Here is a 15097-nt window from a genome sequence, read left to right as displayed (position 1 = left end):
TCTGCTTTCCAAGAGCCTCAGACAGGACAGCGCAGGGATGGAGGGATGCACACACCTGCCTGTGGGCGCGTTCTGCCCCTGCGGGCACCAGGCTGTGTGGGCAGCACACACTCACCCGGGAGATAGTGAGAGGCATGTTGAAGTCCTTGCCTCCCTGGAGACGGAAGCCCCAGGGCCCGGGCCCGGTCAGGGTCACGCTGTAAGACATGCTGGTGCTGACAGCGGCAGTCTCTGTGAACAAGAGAAGAGAGGGGTGAGAGGGCCCTCACGCACCCACCTCCCTGGCCTATACCTGGACCCCTACCCCCAACCCCCAGCCTTGCCTGCTCTGTCCCTTGCTGTCTGGCCAGGCTGGTGGAGCTCCTGAGAGGCTCCTAAGAATAGCTGGGAACGAATGCCATCGACACTGATATCTGCCCTCGGCTGCTCCCATAAATGGACTGTAACCCTACACTCCGCCCGCCCGCAGCCTCCCACTGTGACTCACACGGCTAATATTGCCCCCGGGGAGGGCTGTCCAGCACCCAGCACCCCCCAGGGCACAGGATGGGGGACCGGCCAGATTAGCGATAATGCTCTCTCCTCCTTGCTCTCCTCTCCTTGCTCCCTCTGCCCTTTCGGGCCCAGATGTGTGTTCTCTCTGCCCAGCTCAGCCCACACTCCTTCACCCAGAAGACTGTGGCTGAGCTCCTCTGGGCAGGGGCTTTGCAATTTGCTGTCTTCTTGCTCTGGGCTCCCTGGTGAGGACCTGAGATTGTAGCTTACTCAGAAGGAAGCCTGGGATGGAGCTGAGCCTCCTGCTGGTCTTGACAGAGCTTCTGCTCAGGAGACTAGCAATTGGCCCAGGGTTGTCCAACTGTAAAAATAATCCTAATAACAACAGGAGCTCTGGGCATGCCCGAGCTCAGCATCAGGTCCCTCAAGCCATTATCCCATCAGATCCTGAGAGGCTGCCACCTCAGCCTGCTGCAACCAGGGCTCAGAGAGGTTAAGTGACTTCTCCAAGGTCACACAGGAATGAACCCAGGCTACGCTGGAGCACCTGAATGGTGCTCATTCCTATTAGACTCGTGCCAGATAATGGGTTCCCAGTGGCTGAGACACCTCGCAATACCCAGACCAGGCATGGGAGTGAAGGGCACAGGGTCCTGGCCTAGGGTCTGAGAGGAGGTCTGAGGCAGGCCCACACCCTCCAGACCCTCTAGGGGCCTCGAGGTTATTCCTGGCTCTCCTGGCTCATTTGTGCCCTGGAAAACTTGACAGCAGCATGGAAAGCTCCAGCTGCCAATGTTGCATGCCAGATCCCCATGCCCTTTGCACTGGAATGGCAGGGGGCAGGGAGGAGGGGAGGAGATGCCATTTGCTCAGCTGCTGGGATATGGGGCCAGAAGGCAGAAGGACGGGTTGTGCGTGCGGTGTGTTCAGCTTGTAACACAGAGACAGGGTGTTCTGGGTGGGGGCCTGGGAGCCTAGGCCCCTCAGGACTCCAGCCAGTGTGGTCTTAGGGCGAGATACCTCCAGAAGTCCTTCCTCAGAAGAGACTGCAGGCCCTATGCGGCCTGGAGATACTTCCAGGCCATCCTGACTCTGTCTGGGGAAACTGAGGCTCACGGAAGCTGCTCTTTGGTCCTCTGGGAAGGCTCTAGCCTAAGCTGGGCCCTGAGGACTCAGTGCAGGCCTGGGTGTGAGTAATTTCCCAGCTGCCAGGACCCCCACCTAATACCGTGGGTCTGGCCCATGCAGCATGCACGGTAGGAACCCTCCATCACAGGAGCGTTTGGTAACTTGCCTAAGTTCACACAGAAATCCAGAGAAAGAAGTCAAGGAGGGACCTGTATACTTTCACCCACTCTACCGCCTCTTCTCCTGTGTATCACACAGCCCAGTCTGTCCCCGCTGCCCGGGCCTGGCCCAGAAAGCCGGCCACTCATGGCCAGCACCCCACCCTCCTCTATACTAGCCCCAGCCCCACCCCTACACCCCATCCCATCCCTCCCAACCTCCGGTTTTACCCCCTTTCCTGGGAAAGGTCTGTCCTGCCAAGCTGGAGAGGGCCCAACAGCAAATATGGTCAATGTGAGGAGAGAGAGGAGCAGATCCCGCAGAGGGAGGGGAAGCCCCGGGCTAGGCAGTACCTGGAGCTGCAGGCTCTCTCTCTGGACTCTGGCACCCACACTGCCTGATGCTGCCTCTCGGATGGGGGAGGCGGGTGTAGGATGCTCTTAAAGGGAAAGGCCAGCCTCCTTCCATCTGCCTCCCCTTGGAGACCAGAAGCCAGCCAGAAAGCAGCTGGCCCCCCAGAGGATGGGCATGAAGTGTTTCCTGATAACAGTAGCCTACTGGGGAGTGGGGACAGGGGCAAGCCCAGTGTCTGTCCCTCCTCCACCCTGCCCTTCGAAGTTTGAGATAGAGGCTTCAGGAGTGAGAGAGGCCAGGTGGGGGACAGAGGGAGGGGAGAAAGAGAGGCCACTGTGGGCATCAGAGGTCAGGCCCTGGGTCTCTCCTCCATCACCACACTCATAGGTAAAGACCATGCTTATCTGAGGAGAACTTCTCTGCTTTTTATTTTCCTATACACTGTCAGAGCCATAGGGCCCCGGGATGGACTTAGACAAACCACAGGTACAGAGTGCACACGCCTGTGTGTGGTGCACGCAGACATGTCCCTATAGAAGAGTGTGGGCCATGGCAGACAGAGCACTCTGGAAGCAGGTGCGTGGCAGAACAGGCAAATGATGGCTTCCTGTGCAGGAAGGTCTGCGCTTGGCTTCCAAGGCGGGCTGCAGGGATGCCGAGCTGGCCTGCCCGTGTCAGTGAAAGGCCCAGCCTGGATGCAGAGGCAGCTCACAGTTAGCCAGCGTGTCCCACGGAGCTGTCGCCATTGTCATTGCCTGGACAATCATAGCACACAGCATTTGAGGAGAGGCGGACGACTGCGGGAAGCAGGAGGGCCTGGGCTCCCGCACTTCAGGCTGAGCCCGGGGTACAGGCTGTTGAGATGAGAGCACTTGGCAGGGCAGGAGTTTGGTGGTGTTGGGGCCGTGAATCCAGCACGGCACAGGTGACAGGGCCACTTCAAAGCCTGCAGGCTCCTGGGAGTAATCCTGGGTCTGTGTGTATGAAGGGGAGGTGAAGGGGCTGGATGTGTCCCAGAAGAAAAGGGGAGCCAATGGGCGCCCTACATCCTGGGGTTCGGGCTGGGGAGCAGCCCCTTGGTCTGAAAGCAAACAGCACACATCTGTTTAGCCCACAGAGCGTCCCCCTGGGAGCAGTCTCCCAATGAGCCACCACGTATAGGGTCACTAAGCAGTGAAGAGCGGTGAAGGGAGGTTGCCTAGAGGGGCCAGGTGGTGTCCTGACTGGGGGATGGTCCTTCCCCGAGACCACAGGCCATATGGCCTGGAGGATGGAGGGCCATGCCTAAGGCCACTGATAGGACGTCCCCCTGGGATGTCTCCCAAGCTCTCTGACTCCTGCAGTCGGGCAGGACTCAGCTCCCCTCGCCCCCACTTCCTCCACTCCTCCTGGGGCCTCAGCATTCCCTTTCTCTCTGCTGCCTTCAACGCCCCATTTCTTGCCCATCCTACAGCATCAGCTTCCTCTGGGCTTTTCCCTGCCACCTCATCCCTTTCAACCTCTGCTTCCCCAGCCACTGCAGAGAAGCCCTACCACCCCGCGAGGCTGACCAAGCCACCACAGGGCCCCAGCTCAGTTCTCCCTCTGAGGGCTCCCTGCTCCCCAGGCTCAGGGCTAGACACCTGATTGGGCCTCCCACAGTTCTGACCACCTCCTGCCCTTCTTTTCTTCTCTTCTGTCCCCACCACCAGCTCCCAGAGTCCCTTTGGCTGTTCCCTGGTCACAGAGCAACATTGTGTTCCCAGACACCCCAAGCTCCACCCCCCAGACCCCCCCTGCTGCATTCACACAGGGCGTCCCCTCTGCCTGGACAACTCGGCATGACCCCCTCGCTGCCTGGCAATCCTTGCTTCACCTCCACCTTCCCTGGGGAGCTCTCGGGGATTTGCCTCTTCTTTCAGCACCCTGTGTTATGGCAGTGCTTATCACACGTGTTAGGTGACTGCTGATGTGCCGTCCCTCTCCACCCTGTGCCACAGCCCAGCCCAGTATTCCCTCCAGGACGGCACACTGTCTTTCATCACACACCGCCCCCAAGTCCGAGGGGCACTTCCCATCTCTGTCCTGGCCTCTGTGGCCGTGCACAGTGCCCAGGCTCAGGATTGGGGAGTGAGTCCTTCCTGAGGCCAGAGCCAGTGTTCCCCAGGAGAGGCAGGGGCTCCACGGTTGGAAGGAGAAGCCCAGGTCCCCCCCTGTCTGGGATGCCGAGGTAACAGCCTTGGGGAAGTAAGGCAGGAGATGGTCTTGGGCTCGTGGGGGAAGCCCAAGAGAGCCCAGGAGCTGGGGGTTGTTGTACGGGTGTGAATGAGGGGTTGGGTGGGGAGCGGTCTGCTGAGAGGGGAGGGGGAAGGGTAGCCTCGGGGCCTGTGCACATGGCATTTCCAGCGTTCCAGAATATGGCCTTCTCTAATCACCATCGACATTCCGTTCCATAGGCACTTGGGATGACAGCTGGCCTTCTTTTAATAGCCACAAGTATTCTGGGTGACATCCTAATCTCAGGGCATTCACTGTGAGCACATACACAGCTCACAGCACCCCCCACCAGGTAAGTCCAGCCTCCAATCATGCAGAGAGGTACACACCAGCCACCCTTTGTCACAGGCAGCTTAGAGCAGACCTGTTGAGACACTTGGTTCTGTGCCCTGCCGTGTCACAGTGACAGAGAACATGTGCAGGGCACATGGTCACACACAGGCACAAGTTACACTTCACCGTACACACACATTCTGTCCGGCTGTACACACTTACACATGCTGCACGTTTCCCACAGCACCGCAAGGCCCCTGCTGCCGGCCATGGATGTACAAAGTCAGGGTCCCACCATCCCACAGACACTCTCAGGTGCAGTCCAGACTCACTCAGGCCTGCTTAGAACATCGTGGAGTTCCAGAGATCTCCAGGCACCCCAAACAGGAAAGGGGACATCTGGGTGGGGAAGGAGTGATTCCCAGAGGGTGCTGGACCTGCCCACAAAAATAGCTCCCCTTTTTTGGCCACTTGCCCATTGTCCCCACCCCTGTATGAATTGGCAGGGGCCCGGCCCAATCACCTTCCCAGAAGTCTCCACTTCCTGCTCCCCGGGCCTGAGAGGGGCCTTGGTTTCCATGTCCTCCAGGCCCTGACTGCCGGAGAAGCGAGCGTTCACTTGCTGGGCAGCCTCCCACATGGCTGCTGCCTCTGTGTCCATCCAGCCCTGGGAAAGGTGGGACAGTTACACTGAAGGGAGGGGGACCTTCCCTAAGCCCTGCTCCTGCCCTCATCCCCAGCAAAGACTATCTCCATCCTCTGCATAGGTGTTCACTACAGGAAGGTCCACAGCCCTGGAGGCTTGCTGGTCACAAAATCCCTGCCATTTGTGAGTGTCTTTGGCAGATGTGTGAGTGTGGGCCTTCTTAAGCATGTGGGATGGTCCATCTTTACGAGGGTCCAGACCTTTGTTGACAGATAGCATTCACTCCTTTGATATCATTCACTATGTGTGGTCAAGGAAGGGACCTCTGACATCTCCCCCCTTTGCCCCTCAACCGAGGCTCTCCAGGGATGGAAGAAGTGGGAAGAGGTCAGTGGATATTCTGGGCGAAGCCAACCATGGGCCCTGTAGTACAATGATGGAGGAGCTCAGGTGTGGCTGAGGACAGGAGGTCACAGCACAGAGAGCTCTCCTAGGGACATTAGGGGGCATCCCAGCCCTGGGCCCCAAAGAGGGGCTGGCAGGCTGGTAGTTCCCAGGGCTAACACCAGCTGTGGGGTCAGCACCCACCCGTGGGCACTCTAGCCAGTCTTGGATGTAGACACAACTGTTTTCCCTTTTAGAGAAGAACACAGAGGCTCAGAGCAGGTGAGTGACCTGCCTGAGGTCACACAGTGAGGCTCCGGTAGAACTGAGGCGTGATTCCAGGTCCTCAGACTCCTGGGCCAGAACTCCTTCTGTTGTATCCTGTGGGCTCCTCAAGGCTCCCAGGAGGAGGGGGCTTAAGGCTAAGAACAGAGGACCCTGAGCTAGCTCCTGCCTGGGTCTCAGGAGGCCCATCTACGGCTAGAAATGCCTGTCTTTTCATGGCTCTCAGCTTCTGGAATACTGCCAGCATGGAAGAGAGATGGCCTGGCATTGGAAGATGTGTCAGTCCAGCCCTGCTACTGGGTGACCTTGGGCCAACCCATTGCCTCTCTGGCCCCAGGGCCCCTGCCTGTCACAGGGGATGGGGCAAGGGAAGGCCCTGGGACAGTCATGGAGGGCTCTTCCTGCCAGCGTCCCAGCTTCCTGAGGGTCCTTGGGTCTCAGAGGCCTGAGGCTGGCCTGGTTGAGGAGAGGAGGGCAAGGTGCCAGCCTCGGGAGACCACTGCATCCTTACCACCTCGCTCTCTGAGCCCAGGGATGCATGGCGCCTCTGTCCGGAGATCCAGCTGAGGTCTGAGGCCTGGCTGCTCAATGTGGAGCGGTGGGTGGAGCGGTAGCTGGCGAAGGGGCCAGTGCGCTGGCCCGACACACCGAGCAGCACCCCCAGGCAGGGCAGGTGCTGGGCAATGGCCATTCTGCAGGAACAGCACATCTGGTTAGGGGGATGAACACACAGACACCAGGAGATGGGGGTGGATGGACAGACTGCTGTGGGGCTAATGGGAGTGGACAGAATGTGGGAAATGGGTGGTTCAGACACTGGGGTTATGAGGACAAATGCTGGAGTGATGGGAACGGACAAAAAGACACTGGCAGTCACAAGAGGTGATGAGGAAGGCCAGAGAGATGCTGGGTTGAAAGAGACTGACAGGCTCATAGCCTTGAGGAGGGACAGACAGACACAGGGGCCATGGGCAAGGAGGGTAGCAGGTTCGGCACGGTGCTTGGTTTCAGCTCTCAAGGGGCTGGTCCAGGCTGCATCTCTCCCAGTGAGGACCAGGGACAATCCCCAAGGAGCCTCTGAGCCTGCCCCTGGCCTCAGCATGGTGGCAAGTTACTGACCCCATCAGGCAGAAGGAGGCACTGAAGGGCCCCTCGCAGGAGAGGCCGGCTGTGCTGGGAATCCCATCAGCAGAGAGCACTCTGGGCCAGAACCACGCCTGGGATCCACCAGGGCCCTTGAACCTCTCCCTACTGTGGTCTCTCCAGGACACTGCTGTCTGGGGGCTTCTCTCTGTAGGGGGTATCACTGCAGATCGGCCATCCCAGCTGCCTTTTGGCCTTGGCTCCCCAAATCCCATAGGCAGAACTGGACACTGTCCAAGGGGCTCTGATGTCCCTCCAAGCTGATCCCCCTGGGAAACTGGAGCAGCAGAGGGGGTCACACCAGCTCCAGACCCCATCCAGTGTCACTGGCTGCTCCCAGATGCTAGAGGCCCCCACCCAGTGCATATAGGAGAGACAGAAAAGATGGCCAGTCTCTGCTCCCATTCATGGCTTCAGGCCCTCCATGGCCTGCGGACCTGGGGCTGGGTCCTGGAGGAGGGCTGCACCTGTACTTGGGGTGGGTGATGGCATAGATGATGGGGTTGTGGATGGCAGAGGCCTTGGCGATGACAGCAGGCACTGTATTCATGTAGGGCGTCAGGACATGGGCGTACCTAGGACAGAGAAGCCATGGTTCCCCTGCTAGCTGGCCTTCCCAGAGACTCCACAGCCCACCTGCCCTCTCAGGAACCTGCTTCCCCTGGGCCAGGCCCTGTGGGCTACACCCAGCCTGGCCCAAACTAGCACGGCCAAGCCAGCCTCATGAGAGGGACTGAAATGCAGGGAGAATTCTGACCTGAGGTGAGCGGAAACCTGGGGAGCCGATAAGGGAGGGTTGCTAGAGGAAGATAAGGCAGGCTGGGGGGTTCTGCCCAGTCCCATGATAGCCCGGAGCCTGTGCTGCAGGCAGGAAGCCCTCCCCACCCCGAGGACCTCTGGGCCTCTGGCCAGCTCCTCCCCCACCCCGCATAACCCTGAGACCCACTGCTCCCCAGCTCTCTTGGAGGGACTTCACATGACAGTCTTACTGGGGACCAGGCCCTTCCTGCACAAGCAGGTCTTGGACCCAGACACTTCCCAGGATGAACAACTCTCACTGTCTCAAAGTGCTTCTGAAGTCTGGCCTATGTCCTCGCTGCTGCAGACATCAAGTCCCCAGACTAGCCACGAAGGACTAGCAGGCAGGAGGTGAGCGGCACCCCAGGCCGTGTGCCCACAGCCCAGGTGAAGAGGGAACCAGAATCTCAGGGAGAGTCTTGTGTTCCCGTGGGATCTGGTAGGACCTGGGAGCCCCTGAGGGCCCTCAGATCAAACCCACCATGGCTGAGAGCTCCCCCAGCGTATGTCCCAGTGCCTCCAGGACATGGCGGGGCCATCTCCCTCGGGGAATCTCGCTGCCACTACCACAACCGCAGAGAGAATGAATGAATGCCTGTAAGGCAGGACTTTGGGTGTGGAAATGGCCGGCTTGGGCTTGGGCTTGGGCTTGGGCTTGGGCTGGGGAGGGACAGGCCACCCCAGGGTCCCCTTACCATTCTCCCACCCCCTCCAGCCCCTGTCCCAGCCCCTTGGGCACTGCTCACCCAGCAAAGGCCGTCAGGGCCACAGTGGAGTAGGGGGCCCAGGAAAGCACAAAGAGAAGGATGACCAGCAGCTCAATCTTGGCCATTTTCCACTCTCTCTGCAGCCGCTGCCGTTGTCGGGGGGACCTGACACCGCCCTCACAGGCCCTGAAAGTCTGGAGAGCCCTAGCACAGGCGCAAAGTCCAAGTCTGACCCCACTCTGGTGGCAGTGAAGGCCGCGGTCATGGATGCTGTGGGAAGGTTCCCTGGACCTGGCCATTCTCTCCAACACAGGGAGCCCTGACTCTCAGAAAGTTCTCCATTACATCCAGCCAAAGCACTTCCCTGTGGTTCCGCCTGTGGGGTTTTCCCTACCCGCAGACCTCCCGATTAAGCCTAAAGGCCCCTCCTCAGAAGCCCCTGTCTCTTGAGACTTTCTAGGTGTGCTGGTCTCTGGGCACCTCACCCTTTAAGCACATGGGCTCAGCTTGTCTTTGCCCATCTGGAGCTGGGAATCTCCTGGGGAGGGGAGGGCGCAGCGTGAGGCTGGCGACAGGGTCGGGTCGTCCTGGCTGAGGGGCGTGGCCACCCTCCCATCTAGCCCCTCCTCCGAGCCCAGCTCTTACCGGCCTGTCTCCCTGATGGCCCTGAAGATGAAGATGTAGGAGTAGATGATGACCAGCAGGGGGAGGAAGAACACGAAGCAGAAGAGCAGCATGGTGTAGGCTCGGACTGACGGCGTGAAGCTCATGTAGTCCCAGGAGCAGGAGGTCAGCAGCCCCTCAGGTACGTAGGCGCCTGGGAGTCAGGAGTCGATGCTCAGCCTTCCGGGCAGCCTGCTTCAGGCTCCTCATCCAGCAGAAGCTTTGGATGTGGGGTCCAGGCTCCCGGAACACTGCTCCCCACTCCAGCCCTGCCCACTGCCATGAGGAAGCTGGAGCGTGTTGAGGGAGCTTTCCCAGCCAGTTCTAGCCAGCAGAGCCCACTGCTGCCCATTTTTACCAGGCTGGAACAGAGACCCGACCGTAGCCCTCAGTCTTACTCTTCCAGATTTGGGTCAGGTTTGTGGTCCTGCCACAGAAAGGTGGGTGCCTGGCTGCTAACCCTCCCACCTGCTCAAGCACACACACCAAGGCCTGCCTCAGCATCAGAAGCCCCTGTCACTTCCCACCAGCCAGGAACCAGTGGTCTCCCCTGGTATTTGGGGGTGGGAGCCCGGGTCATGCTCGGATTGCTGATGGAGCTACCTCAGTTTCCCCTGCTGCTAGTCATGCCCCCTGAATGAGTATCCACCTGCCTCAAGGCTTAAGCACTCCCTTGGCCCCTCTTGCCAGCTGACGAATGCAAGTCTATCTACCTGCCCCTTAAACTTGCCCCACCCAGCTTATCCTCCTCTCTCCCAATTCCCCCAGTCTACTTACTCCAGCCAAAGAAGGGTGGCAGACTCCAGGCCAGGGCATAGAGCCAGACGCCCACCAGGACAAGTGTTGCCCGCCTCTTGGACACCACCCCAATGGCGGCCAGTGGGTGCGTGATCACCAGGTAGCGGTCCAGAGCGATGGCCATCAGGGTAATCATGGAGGTGATGCCGAAGACAGCCCCACAGAAAGCATAGAACTCGCAGCCTGTGGGCACAGCTCCCTGACCTCAGGCCATGGCGGGAGCCCATGAGGTACCCCAGCGGAGGGAGGGTCTGGGGATGGCACATATTCAGCTCCTGCCTTCAGCTCTCCAGAAAAGCCACCCTGAGCCCCTCTACACCCTGGCTACTTGCCACATCTGGCCCAGGGGCTGAGTCTTGCCTCTTGCTCACTCACGGGGTCAAGGGTGGCCACCCACTCTCTGCCCAGGAAGAGCCAATGACCTCCTCATCCGAGGCCAGCCTCCACTGCGGGCATCCCTTGCCACAACCTGCCTCCTCCCTCTAGCAGAAGGGAACCCTGAAGGTCTACCTGCCTCCCCAAAGAGCCACCGCTTATGGAGGCTGCTGACGAAGAAGACGGGGGCCTGGGTGAAGGACATGAAAAAGTCGCTGACCGCAAGGTTGATAATGAACATGTTGGAGGGTGTCCTGAGGCCTCTGGTCCTGCAAAGGGTTGGAAGCTGTCAGGAGGTGCTTCTGCTGGGGAGCTTCCCCGAACTATGCACGCACACGTGCACACACGCACACACACACACACGGGAACGAGCCACAGGCCACGACTTGTCCTGCTGCCCAGCAACCACCAGCCAGACAGCTCTAGGGCCTGACGGCGTGATCTAAGAATCCCCCCTAGGCAGCAACTCTTGCCTCATATGGAGAGCGATACAGTCCCTACAGTTCTGTGCAGCCGAAGCTGGCTTTAGGACTCGTCTGTTCCCTCCTCTCACCCTCTGGAACCACTCTGCATGACCGGCTCTCTCTCCTTGGTCACACCCCTCATTCCACTGAACCTCTCCCAGCCAGTTCTCCCAAGTGCCTCCTCCTGCATGCTCAGATGTGCCTTCCCAAGAGCTCCTTCCACCTCTTTCGTCCCCAGCGACCCCTCCTGGTTCCCCTTCTGCCAGAATCCCTGCAGTCTTCATATTCAGGGTTGGTGCAGGGCAGAGGGACGGACAAGTGTGCCCCACAGGCCAGGAGCTTTCATAAACTCCTCTCCCGTACTCATCCATCTTTGCATCTACCCCTCCCTCTTTTCCAGATGAGAATACTGAGCTTCCCACCCGCAAGGTGGGTTGCTCCAGGTAACAAGACTCAGTAGGTGGCATGGCCAGGATTCAAACACTTATTTGATGGGCACTGCACAGTCTGAACTTGCGTAATCCTACACTGACTCCCTGAAATCAATCACAAGTCCATTTTGCAGATAAGAAAAATGCACCCACAGGGACGCCTGGGTGGCTCAGTCGGTTAAGCATCTACCTTAGCTCAAGTCACAATCCCAGAGTCCTGGGATCAAGCTCTGCCTTGGGCTCCTTGCTCAACGGAGAGCTTGCTTCTCCCTCAGCCCCTGACCCCCGCTCATGCTCTCTTTCTCTCTCTCTCTTTCTTAAATAAATAAATTTTAAAAAGAGAGAGAAAAATGGACCCACAGAGAGTAAGTGATTTGCCCAAAGTCAGTTCAGCTAATAGGTAGTAGGGAATTGCCTGTCTCGGCCATTCAGCCCAAGAATGGAGCAGGTGGGGAAAGAAGCTGGGGTGCTCGCCAGGGGCTCTTGCTGAAGGTCTTGAGGACTCGTGACCCTGTTTCCAGTGGGGCTGCTTATCGAGGCAGAGGATGCCCACTGGAGCAGGTGGCATGGAGGTGAGCTGAGAGCATGGCAGAATGGGCAGAGGCATGTGAGTCATAGAGACACTTGTCCTACACAGAAGGTGTGTCCTGGACTATTTTTTTGACCCTTCCCTAAGCTAGAAGATGGAGGCCTGTCCTGAGACCACAGAAGGCTTGGCTGCGGCGTCCCCACCCAGGCTTAACAGAGCCCTGCAGAGCTGGCGACAGCATTCCTGCCCCGTCTCTGCATGGCTGGCTGCCCTCAGTGCCCTTGCCCTGGTCTCGCCAATCAGGCACCTGCAGAAGGTATAGATGACCATCAGATTGCCCAGCATCCCTGTGAGCCCCACCAGCAGGATCACTGTGCCCAGGGTGTAGTGGGCATGATCTGGAACATCCACCGTTGGGAAGGGGACCCAGGCAGCACCCTGAGCCTCGGCTGCCTGTGGAGAGACAGACAAACAAGAGCATCACATTATCCTTTCATCTGGAATAACCCTGAGAAGGAAGGGTTAAGGTTCCCAGGAGGGCCGGTAGGGAAACTGAGGCTCAGAATGGCACCACCACTTGCCCACACTGCTAGGAAGTGGCTGAACCGGAGAAGAATCTCCGGTCTCTCTGAAGTCAAGCCAGAGCTCCTGAACCATGGCACAGAGGCATGAGGCTTCTAGGATCACCTGTTGGAGGCTGGACAGACAGAGTGACACATGTCTGTCAAGGAGGGACATGGCTGGAGTGAGTCTACCTTTCCACAGAGAAGGCAGAACCATCCCTCGGTGCTTCCTCTCCCCTGTAGGGGCCCTGACCGAAGCACTCGAAGTGGTTAGCAAGGGTCTTCCAGGCCCTGTAGACTCTACAGTGGCGGAGCCCCTTTCCCCTGGAGCCCCACCCCCTCACCAACCTCAATGAAGAGATTGTATTCCCCCACAGTAAAACTGGGGAGTGCTGACCTTATTACCTGGCTTGAGACAGAGGAAAAGAACTCCCCTTTAAAGAAAGCTTGGGGGCACCTGGCTGGCAGGTCGGTTAAGCGTCTGACTGTTGATTTTGGCTCAGATCATGATCTCAGGTTCGTGAGGTTGAGCCCCGAGTCGGGCTCACGCTCATTGGGGGAATCTGCTTGAGATTCTCTTTCCCTCTCTGTCCGCCCCTCCCCCCCAATAAATAAATAAATCTTAAATAAATAAATAAATGTAAAAAAGAATAAAGAAAGCTTAGGTTCCCCCAGGGTCACTGCCGACTCCAGCACAGAGGGTTTTAAAGAACCCTCTGCCCCAGCTCCTTTCCTGGAAAGGAGGGCAATTTAGTCTCTGTCTTGTCTCCTATAGCTACAGAGCCTTCCCGTCCAATCCAGGATGTAGGCCCACATCCCAGGGTCCTCAGGGTACCCTCCTTCCTCCCCAGTTACCAGTGGTTTCGATGGGGTATGACCCTGGGGCCCTGGCCAGAAGGACGGAGGCACAGGAAGTTACCCACCACGTCACTCTGGGCGGACAATCCAGACGCCTCTGGTGTGCCTTCCTCTCTGGAAGGCTCTGTGGGGTGTCCAACCACCCTCAGAAAAGAATGCATGCAACCAAGGGCAGGTCTGGGCCATTCCAGCCCCTTGTCCCTTACAGTTGGCCTTTCTGTTCCTCAGATGCTCTCTCCACAGGGACGGACTTTGCCCATACTCTCCTCTATTGGCGTCTCTGTGGAGGACAGTCCCAGAGGAGTCCAGTAACATGCCCAAGATCCCACAGAGGAGCTCAGGTCTTTTCTCTCTCCCTGTCAAAGCCCCTGGGTGTTCCCAGCAGGGAGGCCTGGGTGGGTGGAGGGAAGGCTCTGTGTGCGCACATGCTGGCCCCCGGCTTACCGTGGCACTGATGGCCAGAGGTTGGCCCAGGCTGGAGGTGCTGCTCCGGGAGCCGTCCCACCCGCTGGGTGAGGCTGGGGTGGCCACGCAGCTGGGCTCCTGGGCTCTGGGCCCTGAAGGAGGGTTCATCCTGAGGCAGGGTAGTCCTTTCTCAAGCCGTCAGGATATTAGTTGTGCCCAGCCTCCCAACCTTCCTCTGTCCTCTGTACCCCTGCCTGGTCTGCAGCCGCCTGTTCCCGCGTCCTGCGTGGACCCAGCCCAGAGCTACTCTTGAAGCTGATGACTGCTGTGTCCAGTGAAGCACAAAGGAACAAGTGTCACAGCTATGGCGACTCACAGCCACGGGCTCTGTCCCCACCTTTAAGTAGCAGAGCTGGGAGTGCACATGCCCAGTTGCTCAGTACTGCGAGCTCCCCCAGATACAGGTCCCTGGGTGTCTGTCCATAGAAGGTGTGATGATGGCGGTGTCCATGTGTGAAAGTGTGTGTGTGTGTGTGCGTGTGTGTGTGTGTGCACGAGTGTGAGAGTGTGTGTCAGTGTGAATGTGTGTATTTCAAGGGAGACTGTTGTCCTTGGGCTTCCAGACTCTGGGCAGAAGGCTTTGTCCTCCCGTCTGACAAGGCTCTCTTTCTCCCCTGAGCTCATCAGAAACAGCCGCTGCTGCCCTCAGTAAACCCCATGGCTGTCCAGGAGGGCAGCTTCACCCCTTCCATGGAGCGCCTGGCCCTCAGTTCTGCCCACAAGAGTCCACCCCATCATCACAGCCACCCCCATGAGCCAAGGCTGTAACCCATTGCACAGATGAAGAAGCTAAGAGGTTGTGTCGTGATATCACACAAGCAGGGTGAGATCAGACCATAAGGCATTTTTATTTATTTATTTTTAAATTAACATATAATGTATTGTTAGCCCCAGGGGCATAAGGCATTTTTTGTTTGTTGTTTTTTGATAATAAAATTTTTATTGAAGTATAAAGATTTTATTTCTTTTTAAGATATTATTTATATAAGACAGAGATAGTAAGAGGGGAGGAGAGGGAGAAGCAGGCCCCGCTGAGCAGGGAGCCTGATGTTGGACTCCATCCCAGGACCCTGGAATCATGACCTGAGCCGAAGGCAGACGCTTAACCAACTGAGCCACCCAGGTGGCCTGAAGTATAAAGATGTTTAAAAACCACCAAGTGCAAAGCTGGTAGAGACCTGGGAACTCAGGCCTGGCTGAGATGAGTGAACGTCAGAGGGGGAGGCGTCGCCAGGCCTGCACCTCCACCCAGTCTTGCAAGAGGCAGTGGGAACAAAGTGAAGAGTCCCAGAGCTGGAGGGAATGGCAGCTGAGCAGTCTTCA

At 58.1% G+C, this 15097-nt stretch overlaps 2 protein-coding genes across 2 annotated transcripts in view; both read right to left on the bottom strand.

Annotated features, from left to right (window-relative positions):
• Window positions 1-397, bottom strand: part of LOC111144949 (LIM domain binding 3) — a 57226-nt gene extending 56829 nt beyond the window's left edge. The window contains exons 1-2 of the mRNA XM_022499569.1: window positions 324-397; window positions 116-231 (exon numbers count right to left, since the gene is read on the bottom strand). Of these exons, the coding sequence (XP_022355277.1) occupies window positions 116-208 (93 nt within the window). The 5' untranslated portion in view covers window positions 209-231; window positions 324-397. The remainder of the gene's footprint in view (window positions 1-115; window positions 232-323) is intronic.
• Window positions 398-3178: 2781 nt separating this feature from the next.
• On the bottom strand, window positions 3179-13882 carry LOC111145410 (opsin 4). The gene is made up of 11 exons (XM_022500288.1): window positions 13754-13882; window positions 13262-13276; window positions 12196-12326; window positions 10600-10733; window positions 10069-10272; window positions 9274-9445; window positions 8668-8832; window positions 7591-7698; window positions 6492-6672; window positions 5189-5332; window positions 3179-3217 (listed from the first exon to the last, which is right to left on the bottom strand). Exons 1-11 carry the CDS (start codon window positions 13880-13882, stop codon window positions 3179-3181), a joined length of 1422 nt encoding a protein of 473 aa, XP_022355996.1.
• Between the last annotated feature and the right edge of the window lie 1215 nt (window positions 13883-15097).

Source organism: Enhydra lutris, unplaced genomic scaffold (genome assembly GCF_002288905.1).
Source record: "Enhydra lutris kenyoni isolate GAN:26980312 unplaced genomic scaffold, ASM228890v2 scaffoldscaffold12, whole genome shotgun sequence".
NCBI lineage: Eukaryota > Metazoa > Chordata > Mammalia > Carnivora > Mustelidae > Enhydra > Enhydra lutris.
The sequence above is the reverse complement of the archived record's forward strand: the minus strand, read 5'-3'. Positions and strand labels throughout refer to the sequence as shown.